Consider the following 16,254-nt stretch of genomic DNA (forward strand, 5'->3'; position numbering starts at 1 on the left):
AGAGTGCTTGGTTATCCTGCTCTATTGTCACAGCTGACATCTGTGGACTCATCTTGGACTCCCTCAGAGACTCTTTGCCTTTGAGAATGCTTGCAACTCAAAATCATGAATATGTTGGGGCATAAAGACATCCAGCTAGCCATGTCTAATCTAAAGAGTAGAAGTGTTGAAACCTTGGTTCAAACTCTGGTGCTGAGACTCAGCCCTCCTGAGAATCACAGGAAAATGGTCTGAAAGTGTATAGTGCCTGTTGCAGTGTGACTGGTGAAGAATGAATGTAGTCTCTTTAATCATCGGCAGTCACGAACCCCTCAACGTTATCGTGAGGCTTCACGTGGGTGTGAGTTTGAGGTATGGGAGGGTTCAGTTTCTATCCGGTTCTCACAGGGACTCATGGCTCTAGGAAGCTTAGAGACAAATGATTTATTTTCCGGTTCAGAGCATGTCTGCTGGGAGGGAGATCACCAGTTAGGAAGTAAGTGTCTCTAGCGCAGTTATCAGTGAAGAGCTTGGGTGTTGCCTAAATACCCAGGATGAAAAAGGATTCTTTACGGATACACGCTTGCCACTCTTCTGCTGAAAAAATTTTTTTTCTTTAAAAAAATATTTAAAGGCGACAGGTTTTGTGGGGTACTGACTTGATTTCACTAAGGGATATGCACCTCGGTGTTTAGAACTACAGTGAAAAGAACAAAACAAAACAAGGAACACCTGGGACCAGGAACATTAAATTATGTTTTCTCTCTCTCTCTCTCTCTCTCTCTCTCTCTCTCTCTCTTCCCCTCCTCTTTCCCTCTCTCCCTCCCTCTCTGTCTGTCTCTGTTTGACTCTCTCTGTCTCTCTGTCTTTTTCTCTCTCTCTGTCTTTTTCTCTCTCTCTCTCCCCTTCTCTCTGCAACAGGGTCTCATGTAGTCCAGGTTGGCCTTGAACTTGCTATGTACCAGAGGTTGACTCTCACTTCCTCATTTTCCTCCTTTTTTTCCCAAGTGCCCAGAATCACACACAGTGAACATTACCACTATTCCTGGCCCCAAACCATTTTTCTTAAAGACTTTGTGTTCAATGATCTAAATAGGAATCCAAAGTTCTGTGGTCAAGATTTCTTTATTCCCCTTCAAGTCCAGGTTCTATTCTAGAAACATATGCCTCCATTCTAGATGGTGTAATACAAACTGGCTTAGAAGCACTCATCTATTCAGATTGTATTTGGTGGTAATAGCTTTGTGTCAGAGCAACCAGAGTGAAGGATCTCATGACAAGGATCTCATGAAGGATCCCATGGGGGGGAGGGAGGGAGGAGACCATTTTGACAGTTCTTGTTCAGTGAAAAGACAGGTGAAGACCAGAGATATTTTTCTTTTGAAAATTACAATTTCAACAGTGGATCCAATAGCACAATAAACTTTTTCCAGAGAAACTTCTTGGACACTAAAAAATAGTATACCGTCAGATGACAGAAAGTCAAAGCCTTTTAAGAAATCTTTATGTGTCTGTATATATACTGTATATAAACATGAGTCTGTATGTGGATGTATATGTAAGCAGCATAAACTATAGAATTCTGTATATGGTAAATTTGCTTTCTATTTTGGCCCTACTGTATCTTTTTTATAGCTTTGTAAATAAGAAACATTCATGGCCTACCTGCAACTGATGGGTTTGGGTTGCTATCAAGCCCCTAGTCAAATCTAAGGTTATTTATGGTTTTTAAACTTCCTTAAAAAGTACTTTGGAACATTTCCATAAAAAAGATACCAGCCCTTGAAAAACTCTGATTAAATTTATGCTGAGCCCAGATTAGATGGCTAAAACTCTAGGTATGAAAATATCCACATATAACCATGTGTTCAAATACAAAATGGTCACGTGATGAGCAGTATGGAAATTTGGCAGTTACATCTTGGAGGTGTCTGGAGGACATAGTGGAGACATGCAGATGATGAAGGCCCACACAGCAGCGTCACACACTATGAACGGTGAGACTATGACAACATCCCACTGGCAATTTAATGTTAGATCTTCCCACCTTTTCCTTAAAGTTCAATATTACACATTTGACAGGTGAATTCTTGGATGACAGGTGAGATACAAAATAACTTACAAATATAAAAGTATCTGAGTACATTCATCCTGAGCTTCCTTGACTATACTTGATTGCCCGTGGTATATTATAAATCATATGACTTTTGCTTTCAACATCAATTCTTCTTTCATTTTGATCACAAGACAAAAAAAAGGCATTTTTTTTTCTGTTCCCTTATTTTCTTCTAAAGAGATAAACAGTTGTGGCACCAGAGGTGAATAGATAAGAGACAGGTGAACTGTATATATGACTGTTACCTTGGTTTTCTTTATAATGACCAATTACAGAGGTGTTGGCATGAGAAGGATGTGGGACGTTAGGTAGAACTGCTTGCTGCCGGCTTATACTGAATAAAAAGGATGTTCTTCATCAGTCACCAGTGATGGAACCAATGTGAAAAGAAAACAGAACGGAAGTTTAGAATATCTCATCTTGTACGCTGCCTACTCTTATTTCATTTTGCAATTTAGCCCTCGACTCTTGATAACAGGGCCAAAATCCCATGATGCCTGTTGGCATGGAGAGTGCTGAAGCCCATTGGCTCCCCAGAGTTCATGACTTTCTCTGGTGCCTGGTGACACCCATTCATCTCTAGCCCCTGTCTGTTGTCTTTACCCCTCCCTGCCCAACAGATAGGAACATGCTTTAACCCCTGTGTATTGTACTGGACCAGATGGAATGCTTGCTTGACCTGTGGCCCAGAGGTTACCTTTGAGTTAATGTCTCCCATTGTTTTGCTCAGCTAAGAATAAAGCAGGTCTAACTCAAGGAAGGGGGAACATGGTGGTGGGCATTGGGAAGAATTTTAGTGCTGGATTCTCGAGCCTCCTGCAACACACGGTAAGCCGGTTTAGTTGTGCTTGCTTTCAAAGCTATGAAAGGCCGATGTTCTAGACAGTCTCCTCATGGATAGGCTGTCCCCTCGGCCTTCCGGCTTGGAGGACTTACTTCTCTGGAAGGGGTTTCGGAGGCTCGCCGTATTCCTCTGTCTATCAAGCTTGTCACTGATGGAGAAGCTCTTTCTGGTATGTGCATATGGCACGTTTGGCTCCTCCGCCGAGTAACTGTTGGCGCGCTCTATCTTGGGAACCGTGATGTTGTTGGATAGGGTTCTGTCTGCATTTTCAGCCTCCTGAGAGGATATCGGATTGGCAGCTCTCTGGCCTCTGGCCTCATTTTCCTCACTGTCAGAGCTAGGATGGCTCAGCTCTGCTTCTCGCTCAGGGTGGCAACAAGATAAATCTTCCACTTTGTCTCCGAGACCTCCAGGGAAGGTGGCTCGGTCAGCTATTGCTTGGGGGGCATTGACACATCTTGTGTCGATACAGTCTGTAATACTTGTGTATTCTGCCGTTTTCACGGGCACCCCAAAGTTGGCGTAGTAGCTCCTTGAAGGAGAAAACATAAAGCTATGGGATTTTACAATGGGGGCCTCTTCCAGAAGAAAGGGCGTGGTGGCTAGGTAGCGGCTACTCTTGGAACGCTCGATGGTATGGTACGTTGGAGGGTCTGTGTCCCAGGGGTTTTGGCATTCTGGGAGGTGGGTATAGTCTGAAGAAAAAGATCTAGTGTCCATGGAGGTGAGGTCTTCAAAATCAATGCTCCTACTGGGAGGTCGGTCTGTAGGTGCGAGCGTTGCATAGGCACTACTTGACGGGGCTGTGGAAGGTGCTAGAGCTGAAAAGCTTGGCTCGCCCAGCCCAAGGATGTTCATGGAATGATCCAGAGGCTCTATATCACACTGGAGCTCGTCCATGGCAGAGACATAGATGTCTATGCAAGATGATGGTCTTCTGGAGTCAGGAACAATGGTCAAGGTGTTTGCAGGGGCTGCAGGAGCTTTGGGTTCTTTTGCTACTGAGTGGGAGCTAGTAGCTCGGTGTAAGCTCAGGGACCTTTCTTTGAAAATGCTTTCCAACTTTTCTATACCTCCTTTGTCTTTCACATTGACTGAATAGAAAGAATGGCTTCGCATACGGGGCATTAAGGTTGGAGAAGTTGGGGACATGGTCTCCTCACCTGCAGGGTCTATACTCTCTTGAAGTTTGAAGGTGTTCCCTTCCTGGCTGTTGAAGCTGCTCTGGCGGACGATGTAGGCTGCATCTGTGCAGTCTGAGGAGGTCCTTGAGCGGATTTTGTTAGACTCTGCCCGCTCCAGACCAGTCAGGCGCTCCAGGGCGGTGGCCATGCGCCCGATGAGGTCCTCCAGCTGTGCTAGCCGGATGTCCACGGTCTGGAGTGAAGCCTTCATGGAATGTTCTCTCTCATTAACTTCCTCCAGCCTCATGGACATGTTCTCCACCCTGTATGAGAAGCAAAGAGTAAGAGTCACTTGGGTGGGTTCCTCTGCTGGGGGAGTTGGAGGATCAGGCTAGCAGATGTCAAAGCTGTGCTCGACTCCAAGACACAATCAGGAGGGCTTTGGGTAAAGGGAGAGGCTGAAGGGGAGAGAGAGAGTGGCGTTCCTGCTGGTATCAGGGATCACAGGATCTGAATGCTTTTGTGTTGAAGACACTTTGGAAATGATCTAATCCACTGGTTTTCTGTAGTTTTAGTAATTCTTAAAAGAAGTCACTTTGTGTTGTACAGGCTGCACTTGATTGCCCAGTGACACTCCTACCTCGGTCTCCTGAACTGCTGGGATGACTAGCAAGCTCTACTGTGCCTGCCACAATTCAGAGGCTTTTAGCTTTCAGTTCAGCACCCCCCAGGTACTGCTTCCTAATAGTATTTAAGCACTAGGAGAGTAATAAGAAGCAGGATAGCTATTCTCCTGCTGTTCTTTGTGGAGCCCAGTGGATATAGGGCTGATATATGAAGGGGATAATGGTGCTGTTTTGGCATGATTATATGTACTCACTGGTCCAAGGGCTGAAAAATGTCTGTGTGTCATAGCCTGGGTGGTAAGGACCTCTTTGTTTAACGCCCTTTGGGCTTAGGGCTCCATACCACAGAGAAAAGGTGTGAGAGAGCGTGAGAGAGAGAGAGAGAGAGAGAGTCAGATGAGTTGAGGCCTAACAAGGGAGGTCAGCTGGACATAGACCAGGAATCCAACAAGATTGAAAGGAAGCTGGGATGCAGGAGGAAGAAGCCCTTTAGGTAAACTAGGAAAGGTCTGATGGGACCCCTAAGAACAAAACTGCACAGACTTAAAAAATAGAACCAGAACTGGAAGCCAGCTGCAAAGGGGCTGAAAAAAATATGCAGGGTCTGTCTAAGTAACTCTGGCTGTCCTGGAACTTGTTTTATAGACCAGGTTGACCTTGAACTCACAAAGATCTTCTTGCCTCTGCCTCCTGGGTGCTGGGATTAAAGGCATGCGACAGCATACCCAGCTCAAGATCTATTTTTAAGCAAATTTCATGACTTTTCTGCACTCCTAGGTTGTTGCTGTGTTAAGTTTTGTAGAAAACAGTATGGGCCCGTGTTAATCCATTCTCATCCATCATTCTGGGTATGATTAACCATCTAACCACTCAACAACCTAATTAATGATGAGGGCCTGAACATAACTGTAAGGGGCTTAGTGTAGAAGCTAACATCTAAAAAGGACGTAGGGTCAAATTTACTTTACTTTTGTTCTATAACTAGACATCTTCCTTTAAACTTATTTTTTTTCCTTGAAAAGTTTGGGACCAATGCAGGCAAGGTCCCAAAAGTTCGGCAGGCAAAGGCACTTGCTGCCAAGTCCGATGATCTGAGTTTGATCTTAGGGATGTACACGGTAGAAGGGAGAACCCACTCCTGTGAGTTGTCTTCTGATCTCCACATATGAATGAACACACAGAGCCCACCAAGGATTTTCAGTCATGATTTCGGCTACTCTGTGCTGATCATGGTTGAATAGCTTAAGCAACAGAATGTAGACACAGATGATAAGAATTTATAAATGAACAGGAATCCCTAAGGCGATAGACACATACAGTGACTAAGTTAAAAAGAGAAAGGAGGCCATTGTAGAAATCATGATGTTTCATGGAAATAAACTGTCTTCAGCTTTCCATCCCTCACATCTCTAGATGGAGAGGTCCATTTCAGATTAACTCAGAAGATGCTGACAACAGGGTACAGGGGAGGTGAGAAGTGGTACATGCCTATGAGAAGAGAATAAGCTTTTGATGCTCTCTGCTTTCCCATCTCTGCAATCTGCACGAAGGTGGGATTATATAATAAATATAATAATATTATATAATAAATAATATAATATTTTCTCTGTTATACGGTCTGTGTATAATCGACAGGGAAAGGCAGCCACAAACATCTCTGCTAATGTCTCTACACAGGCACACTCGCATACAGATCTCCGTTTCTAGCTCTCTCTTTGTCTCTACTAAGAGGCAAGTGCTGTGATCACCTGCCACTCCACTCAGAAAGCATATCCCGGAGAATACTGAGGCAGCCAGTACAGATGTATCCTGGGGCATTTCTGTTGTGCTGCATACTGTTCCACTGTGGCAAGATATTAGTTTTTGGTTTTCTTAGAAATGCCAAGAACTCAACAATAACCACAGCAATACTCCAAAACGAACAGAAGCCAGAGAAGAAGAACAAGGCCTGAGTTTGCAGCCCTGGGCCTGCTTAAGAGGCCATGCTGGGTCTTTAGGCCCAGTCTTCCTATTGCTCATGCACCAAGAGGTCAAGCTTCTCTGTTCACATTCCTGGTACCTTCTCACCTCACTCAGACTCTGAGGAGCCACCCTGGCAGGTCAGGGGAGGGAGTCGTCTTACAGGGTTGACTGACATGGAGTGAGAGACTCTGGTTCCTTCCTGGGTTTTCCAGGAGGAGTTGTCTTGGTCATAGAATATTCACATGTGCTGACATATGGCCCTCATCACCCCAGTTCCTCAGAGAGGCAAAGCTTTCCTGGCATCTTAACACACCTCTCCCTTCTTGCCTTTCTTACCTCCCAGGCCTGTGGTTTCCTGAATTCAAAAAGCATTTCAAAGGCCTGAAGACATATGCCAAGGAAATGTGTCTCAGCTATGGTACTATTCCCACATGGCACAATTTTCTGGAAGCACATGGCTGTATGTCCATTCATAAACAGCTTTCCAAGGCTTCAGAAGAAGAGAACACTTCAGAATTTCAGCTCCTTCCTCTGTTTGCCAGTGAACTACTTTATAGCATATCATAAATCTCTCTATTTTGTAGTGGCAGCTGTGTATAAAATCTGTGCACAGCCTTAAACCGTATTAATATTGGCTTGGTACCTATGGATATAACCACACATTGGCATATGTGATTATACCTATGTATATAAGCTGCATTCTCTAAAAAAAAGAGCAAGAGACAAAAAAAATTAAACTTTTGTTAATAAAGAATCTCTGATGTAGACACACAGAGTGTCATTTCATGAAAATTAGAAGTGTTTCCCAAATCTTTGAAGCTTCATCACACTGACTGCAGCCATCAATCTATTATGTCTTCTACACTATTCACAGTTTGCTTTTTCTGTCTTTATAGAGTAAACAGTTACAGCCCAGTTGCACCAGGTCTTCGTGACACTCTCTGAGTGTTCTTTTGAATGCTAATGCTGGGTTATGAATACACCAGCTTGGAATGATTGTTTTCTTAATCTATAGTCATGCAAGAGACACAAGAAACCATAGGAGCATTTGCTTAAATATAGAGCTATATAGATATCTGTCCTGTGTGTTCCCAGGCATGTGCATGCCTTGTGTGTGTGTGTGTGTGTTGCATCTTACTTTTTTGAGACAGGGTCTCTCTGTAAATCTAGAGCTTGCATTTTTTTTTTTAACTTAAGCAAGCCCCAGTGGTCCTACTGTCTCTACCCCTGACAGCACCATGGTTACTGGTGCACATGAGGCTATGCCTGTCTTGTGATGTGGATTTTACCACCAGAGCACAGGTGCTAATGTTTGTGTAGGAGATTTTTCTTATAGGTCTCTTGGCTCTCAAAGCCATTTGATAAGTGACAAAATAATCTGAATAGATTAACTTCTTTGTTCTTCATCATGTTCTATAGGAAATAATAATTCTTGGGAAAATACCAACTATTATTCCCACTGATTGACAGAACCTATGTTTTTGTTTATCTAGAAGACATGGGACACTCACATAAGCCAAACAGGGGGCTATTCTCCGGAATAAGAATGCTTAGTGATCATAGTATGAAACATGAACTTGTTGAAGAGCCTAAGTTGGGTCTGGGTCTCCCTTGCTTTATGTCTAGGACAAAAGTTTCCAGTTTCTGGTCCAAGCCAGATCTGTTCTAGACTTACCAATTCTCCCATCCAGCTCAAACCTTTCACTATTTCTTGGGAAGACCCAGGGTCTCTAAGTCTGGAACTTTGATCAACTGACTGAACAGGCAATGTCCTGTTTTTTCAGAAGGTCCATGTTTTCTTGGGCAATAAAGCTAATCGTAAGAGATCTATGTTTTAGAGATGTGAGAACAATTTAACTGGTAACATGGCCTGTGGCAGGAAGCACCTGTGTGAAGGAACACACCTTTCTGATGTAACACGTATCCTCTCATCGTTGGACGAATTGAAGCGATCATCCTTCTCTCGGAAATATTCCTCTATGCACTGCTCTTCAAAATCGTGTACTTTCTTGAGCTCATCATCAGTTATGAAGAGTTCTGTGGGAGTGGAGGGGGGTGGGGAGGGAAAGAGAGCCGTGAGACAGAGCAGGGACCACAGCAGCATCTGGTCTGTGGCCTAATGACAAGTTTTTAAAGAAATCCAGGCTGGAGAAAGTCTCCCAGATTCTTTTGTAAGTTCCAGACAGAGTCCAAATCTAATTAGGCCACTCAAATCACCAGCTCCATTCTGAGCCACAGAGTAGTGCGGTCTCTGGAGGCCACCTGGGTATACCTGGCTACCACAGGAGCTGGGCTTAATTAAGGAAGCCTCAGGACTGAGAACATAAAGGAAGCAAGGGAAAGGAAGCAACTGGAAGCATGGATATCTTTTAAAGGCTCCAAATTTCCTGGGTTGTGTAGCGAGACATGCCGATGTTATTGACTGATACTCTTTGTTCAACCCCATCCTCTCCCTGTCTTTTTTTTTTTTTTTTCTATTCAGAGTCAAGAGAGCCATGTAAACACATTTCTAGTCATTCTTGACATGTAGGAAAGAGATTTTTGCTTCCTTGATTGGAGAGAGAGAGAGAGAGAGAGAGAGAGAGACAGAGAGAGAGACAGAGAGACAGAGAGACACACACAGAGACAGAGAGAGACAGAGAGAGACAGAGACACACACACATACACAGAGAGAGAGACACACAGAGAGAGAGACAGAGACAGACAGAGAGAGAGAGAGAGAGAGAGAGAGAGAGAGAGAGAGGCTCTTTCTATACTTTTCAGTTTCCTTTCTTTTTCCTTTTTTTTTTGTTTTTTGTTTTTTGTTTTTTGTTTTTCGAGACAGGGTTTCTCTGTATAGCCCTGGCTGTCCTGGAACTCACTTTGTAGACCAGGCTGGCCTCAAACTCAGAAATCTGCCTGCCTCGCCTCTCAAGTGCTGGGATTAAAGGTGTGCAGCACCACAGCCTGGCTTCCTTTCTTTTTCTTAACTTCAACCTAAATATTTGATGACCGGAAACTCAGCGACTGTGCTGTGACCTTGAAAACTAACTTGACACAAAAGGAAGTGCTGAGCTGAAAACTAGAAAGAGTTTGGGGCTTTGACCTCAGTGAGCCATGGCTGGAGTCCTGGACCACTGGCTCACTTTTTTTTTTTTTTTTTTTTTTTTATGTAAGAAAAAGAAGTCTCCTTTATCTGTGCTATTGTTATTCTGGTTTTCTGCTAATAAAAGGTAAACATACCCATCTGTGTGACAGCCAGAGAAGGCTGGTGGAATTGTGAGCCTTTGAATGGTTTATAGAACAGGGTGTGAGAAAGAGAGTTGCTTTGGAAATTTCCCAAATTAGGAAGTCTTTCTCATCCTGGGCCCTTGAGATGCTGCAGGGATTGGCTCAAGTGTTAGGAGGGCAGAGTCTCAGCTCTTTGGGGGCTTTGTTTTAGATCATTCTTGCTTGCCTAGAAACATCAATTAGAACTTGCTAGGGGCTATAAAACATGACTGTAAAAGCCACAGAGAATATAGAAAACACCAGACCAGAACAGTCAGACTGCACTTTTCAAATATGGCAGACTCTGAGGGATGCCTGAGATGTGGTCATGAAATTTAGAGTCAAGAAGAAGAGAGACCATGTATAGACTCCCTCCCTGATGCCAAGGATTCATGCTGCCCTCTGCTAGGGATGTTTCTAAGATCTAAAGGAGTGGTCCTAATATTCACAAGTGCCTCCTTAGACTTCTTTGATATTTGTGAGTATGTGCATGCATGGATGCGTGAGCACACAGGAGTATGGTGTGTGTGTGTGTATGTGTGTATGTGTGTGTGTGTTTCAAACACTGTTGCTATCTCTCTGCTTGGCATTTTTGTGGATGCTCTGCATCTAGAATCAGGACCTCATGCTTGTATAAAAATCACTTTACAGACTGAGCCAAACTCCTAGTCCTATGCTGCTCTTTTTAAAAGAATAAAATATTCTTTAAGAAAAATCTATTACCATGTCAGATTTCACCATATATCTCAAAGTTTACTCTTAGGCTCAGCAAGAACCTGGAAATGCTCTGGGATCTTTTAATGACAGCTAGAGGCTGAAAGGGAGATCTTCATTCTTCCCTGATGGGTGGATATATGCAGGGCTTTCCTCTCTGCTCTTCACTCTGCATATCCTGTCAAATTTTCAAGATCTTCCCTGTGAGAAGGAACTCTCTGGGAACTGTGTCACCTGCCACATGGGCAGAGACCTGTGATGCATCTAATACTACTCTGGCTTAAAATAAGAAAACAGTGTCTATGGTTGAGTGTGGTACCACATGCCTTTAATCCCAGCACCTGGGAAGTAGATGTAGGGAATTGCTAGGATGGTGCCAGCCTGATTTATATAGTGAGTTCCAACCTAGCCAGGGCTATAAAGTAAGACCCTGCCACATAAACAGGGCACAACAAAAGCAAATCATATAGATGAGGTTGGTGGGACTTCTTAGACCTTAGACCTATGAAATGGGCTCTGAAGTAGAAATAGGTCTCTGGATGACCTCTGTTGTAATTTGAACACAAAAATCCCCTTCCTTCAGGCTTATGCATTTGAGTAACTGGTCCTCAGAGAGATGGCAGTGCTGTATTAGGATATGTGAGGTCTGTCTGGGTTACTGTGGATGAGTCTTTAAAGTTCATAGCCTGGAGGTAGGAGGAACTGGCTAGCCAGCTCCTTATAATCCTACTGCTATGGAGACCTGTCATTTCCAAGGCCTTCCTTGCCATAATAAACAGAGTCTCTGTAAACCATGAACTATGAACACTATCTCTCCTTCTTTAAGTTTCTTTTGTTAGGTATTTGGTTGTGATGATGATAAAAAAATTAATCCCACAGCCCTCCGTCCTGCACTGTATTTCCAGTCATCTTGTACTCTCTAGCTAAGCCAAGTTTTCTACCACTAATGCTTATGCTTTTTTGAAATTGTCTTGGAGCCCCAAGTTGACCCCCAGCACAATATTCTTGTAAGGTAGCAATCAAGACAGTCTTCCTTGCCCAGGACTTGACCAGGCTGACATGATTTGAGAACAAAATATCATGGCACCCCAGCTTTCTGTTGGCCTAAACTTGTGTTTCAGAAGGAAATGACAATAGAATTTCTAGGTCTTTCCAGCTGTCTGATTTGAATGTCTAGGACATTGCTTAGTCAGGGAGACCACTAGGAGTTTCAGCTTAAGAGAAACAGTTGACTAAATAACTCTGGTTTTAAGCCATGGGTGTATGGACCATGGACCAGAGGTAGATTCCTGGACCACCATCTCACAGGCTCATGTTTGTGGATTTAATGTAGATGTAGACTTGACACATCTGGAAAAGGCACAGTAGATTGTCTATAAGTCACTGCACTTCCAGCAATTCTAGAGTTTATGCCCACGGGGCATTTAGGAGCCTGCAGGAGCCCATGGTACTTAATGTGTGGAGATGGATATGTTAAGTCTCCTGCAATGAGTCACACTTTCTTACTCAGTGAGGAACTGTTCCAGCACGGTGTCAGCCAAACTTCCCACCAGGCTAGAAGGTGGGTGGTGGGTGGTGGAGAGGCCACTGTTCTGTGCTTTGAAAGCAAGTTTCATTCTCTTAAAAATAATAAATAAAAAATAAAATAAAATCCTATAGGTACAGTGCTAAGGGCTTAGAAAACATTGAAGATCTGGAATAGCGATAGTTCCAGAAATGAGCATGGAAGGTTAAAACTCAGGATACACTGTTTAAAGAATTATATCTAATTTAGTACTTGGTGTGTATTAATGTGGCTGATTTTGAAGAAGTGTGGGTGAAGGTGGAGCCAGCACTGTTGGAGAAGGCTTTTTCTCTTAACTAGATGTGGTTAAGAACTCTGTCTTCAGCTCATGCTATACTGTCTTCCTTTAATTCTGTATCTCATCATGCAGGTCCCTGTCCCATCCCCTAAAATATGCATGAGGCAGGAGAACCAAGAAAGGCGTGGATCCTGCCTGACTGCCTATGGGAATTGCTGGGAACTTCCGGCTGCAGGCGCCGGCTTGCAGCTCACTCAGGCCGTAGTCCCTTTCGTCTTGGTCACTCTCATGCTTTCTCCACCGGCAGCACACATGCTGGAAGATCATGGTCATGTGACTGAAGATGATGAGCGGTGGGGGCAGAACCGGCCTTTCGTGGAAAGTCATGATGAGCTGGTACCTCTGAAATTTCCATACTTGGTTGGATATCGACTTGACCTCAAAAAATGTATTGCTGAAACAGACCGGAGAGTCACATGACAAACAAGTATTGACTTTTTGAAGTATTGGCTCCCTCCGCCTGCTGCCCATCCATCCTCCCATACGCCTTAAGGAGTGGCCACTCACTTGAAGACAGCAATAAGGAGGTTGACCAGAAGGATGTTCGCCACCAAGAGGTAGCAGGCCATGATGGCCGGGACAATCCATGCTCCTGTCTTGCATGGGGGCAGCTGGATTGTCTTGCCATCCTCTCGGGTCTCATTCTGTCCACAGGGAGCTAGAGGAAGTGACACAGGTAAAAAATGAGAAACCATGGCTATTTGATTTAAATTAAAAAGAAAAAAAAAAGAGCAAGAGACATTTAAATGAGGGGTTTAAATGGAAGAAAAATACAGCCACCTCAAACAGCAAAACATTTCAAAAAAGCCAAAATAGGAAAATGAGATCTTCATGAATATTCAAAGGGCCACCACTCTTGAGGAGAGGCAGTTTCACCTGTGTCCCCAATCTGTCATCAGACTCAAAGAGGTGTCTAGAGCCACCTGCCTGGTCCCTCAGTCCCTCAACCCCTGGTAGTGGTGAGAGGGAATTTGGTGTTCCTAAAATGTTTGGTGGGGGCTTTTGGAGGAGCCAGAGCCAAAGTCCTACCTCCTGGCAAGTTACTTTCAAAATGTGCTGTAGAGGCCTCCAGCCGACAGCTTGGAGCCAAGCATGGCAGGCTATTGATTGGAAATTAACAGCAGGGCAACTGTTAATTGTTGTGAGAAACAAGCCACAGCCTTGGCCAATGATTTGCTGTCTCAGTACAGAAGGAACAGTGCCAGGCAGCACCCTGAGAAGCACCCGGAGAGCTTGTCACTCGGTGTCCCTGATGGATGAGAGGATAAAGGGGAATGGAGTAACAGGGATGGACCACAGAGGCCACAGCTACTTGTCTATGAAAAACAAGCCAACCACATTTTCATTCCAAATATGTGCATTTCAGGAACACAACGGAAAACCTAACTCCAGTGAATGGCAAAGGCAGGGGTGTTCGGGGAGAAGTGGAGGTGGGAGGGAGAAGGAAGGTGCTGTGTGGGGTTGAGTGAGCAGAAGTAATATGCTAATGAGGCCAGCTTGGAGTTTCCAGGTAAATGAAAGGGGTTGGGAGGAGTCCTGGATAACAAGAGCCCTGCACAGTGTGGCTCACAGAGCCTGTCTTTGTTACCATTCTATTGCTATGAAGAGACACAGTGATCAAGGCAACATTAAAAAAAATTAATTAGGGGCTTGCTTACAAGTTTCACAGGGTTTGTTCATGACCATCATGGTGGGGAGCATAGCAACAGGCAGGCAGGCATGATGCTGGAGCAGTAGCTGAGAGCTTATATCTGATTCACAGGCAGCAGGCAGGGAGAGGAGTGAGACTGGGCCTAGTGTTGACTTTTGAAACGTCAAAGCCCACCCTCCAGTGACATACCTCCTCCAACGTGGCCACATCTACTACTCAAAGAAGGCCACACTTGCTACACTTTTCTAAACAGTTCCACCATCTGGGAACCAAACATTCAATATATGAGGCTATAGGGACCAGTCTCATTCTAATCATTACAGAGCTAGATGTTGCTTGTAGGTAGGAGCAAGCAGTAGGTGAGCTAGCCCTTCCTTTCCAGCTGCTTTACATTGGCCTTTGAACAGGGTGACTTTATGTCTGTCTTCTAGCAGTGGGTAAGAGCGTCTCAAGAGAGCCCAGCCCTTCCCATAGGGTGCTGCTGAGAATCTCGCAGGAGGGTTTGCATGAGGACCCATGGTCTACAAAGTTTGAGCAGGACAGCAAGGGAACCTGCTTTTCTCCAGAACCCCTTCTGCCTGGCACTGTACTCTGCAGAAGTTCGCACCCAGCAGCCTGAAATACTACTAACATCCAGCTCTCACCAAGACCCATTGAACCAGAAGACCCATGATGTTGTCGGTACAGTGTTTTCATTGTTCCTTGTCAGTTGGTCCCGTGGTTGAGTAATTGAGCTTTTAATTAGGTTGCAAAATCCACATGATTTTTTTTTTTTAAATGTAAAACATACCTTTGCAGCCATCAAGGGTTTTACTAGCAGTGGGCTAGCAAGTCCCTGATTTTATGGCCAGGATTAGATGACCAGGGCACGCTCTTTGTCTCTGTATGGCAGATAAGTGGATGTGGGAATGGGCTGTATCTTGCTCCTGACGTAACTGGGTATTACTGACCATCCAAGACAGCCTTGTAAGATGGTCTTGGAAGGAAATGCACTGACAGGTGATGTTTAAACTCTACAGGTGGCTCTCCAGGGCTGCCCCTTCTTACTTCTCCCTATGGACACAACCTGGACCAAGTTTCTTGTAGTTCTTAGAGGCCAGTCTCCCTTTTGCTTCCTGATTCTGAGCCACATTGTTTCTGTTGCTTCCATTAGACTGGTGGTCAACCTAGTCCCACTCTCAAGCTTGACCTAGGGTGTGTGTCTTCTCTTCCACGCATGCCTAGCAGTCTACTTTCTAACCACGGCCCCCCACTCCCCGCTGGAATGGGGCTGGTCATATCCTTATGCTCCCGACACTCCTGTTGTTTGTCTTGGGACTCTCACATCCCTGCCACTGCCCAGCTACTTGTCTGTACCATACATGAGATTCCCAATGGAGCATCATTCTCCAAGGTTACCCTCCTCTTGGCTCAGCACATTTGCATGCACGTGAAAACAGTAGGCATTTGTTGACTGAGTAAACAAAAGATGCTTCCTTGAGCATCTGTGCTCTTGGTCTTAGCTTGGTTTAGTCAGATGGTCTAGGTGTCAGGCCAGTCTGAGGAACATCATCTAGATCAGCGGTTCTCAACCATCTTACTGCTGTGACCCTTTAATACAGTTCCTCATGCTGTGGTGACTCCCCAACCATAAGATTATTTCATTGCTACTCCGTAACTGTAATCTTGCTACTGTTATGAATCATAATGTAAATTTCTGATAGGCAGAATGTCTGATATGCGGCACCCCCAAAGGGGTCTCGACTCACATGGTGAGAATAGCTGTTCTAGATTCCATAGCAAGTGCGGCCGAAATGACTTAGATGTTCCTTGTGACAGTGATAATGATAATAAAAGTGAATCATTAAGAGGCGGCCTTTATTTGGCAATATCAGCAAAGAAGCTGTGAGCATTATGGGCAGCAGTTAGTGCAAAGGATTGCTCTATGAGGGCTTCTAATGACACCCTCATTCTGGGTATTTGTCGGCACTAGAAAGTATGATAACTCAGACACACAGATGTCTGCCACTAATGAAGATGAACAGGGTGTCTTCCAGACTTGACAAGCAACAGTTATTAGGAAGGAGGGTAAGTTATTGCAATGGTCTTATGATACTAGCAAGTTGTTGCTAGGGATGTCCTCAGGGC

General features: G+C 44.4%; 1 protein-coding gene across 26 annotated transcripts in view; it reads right to left on the minus strand.

Moving 5' to 3' along the window:
• Positions 1–830: 830 nt before the first annotated feature.
• The window catches only part of Trpm3 (transient receptor potential cation channel subfamily M member 3), an 886,635-nt gene continuing 871,211 nt past the window's right edge, over positions 831–16,254 (minus strand). For 25 of the 26 annotated variants that reach the window (XM_085834108.1, XM_085834113.1, XM_085834114.1 and 22 more), the window contains 4 exons: positions 12,984–13,134; positions 12,671–12,870; positions 8,556–8,688; positions 831–4,386 (listed from right to left, as the gene is read on the minus strand). In XM_085834108.1, coding sequence (XP_085690234.1) covers positions 2,934–4,386; positions 8,556–8,688; positions 12,671–12,870; positions 12,984–13,134 — 1,937 coding nt within the window. In that variant the 3' untranslated portion in view covers positions 831–2,933. The remainder of the gene's footprint in view (positions 4,387–8,555; positions 8,689–12,670; positions 12,871–12,983; positions 13,135–16,254) is intronic. The other variant, XM_021152606.3, reaches the window with a different exon arrangement.

The sequence above is a fragment of the Mus caroli genome, unplaced genomic scaffold (assembly GCF_978045245.1).
Source record: "Mus caroli unplaced genomic scaffold, Mus_caroli_1 scaffold_20, whole genome shotgun sequence".
NCBI classification, from domain to species: domain Eukaryota; kingdom Metazoa; phylum Chordata; class Mammalia; order Rodentia; family Muridae; genus Mus; species Mus caroli.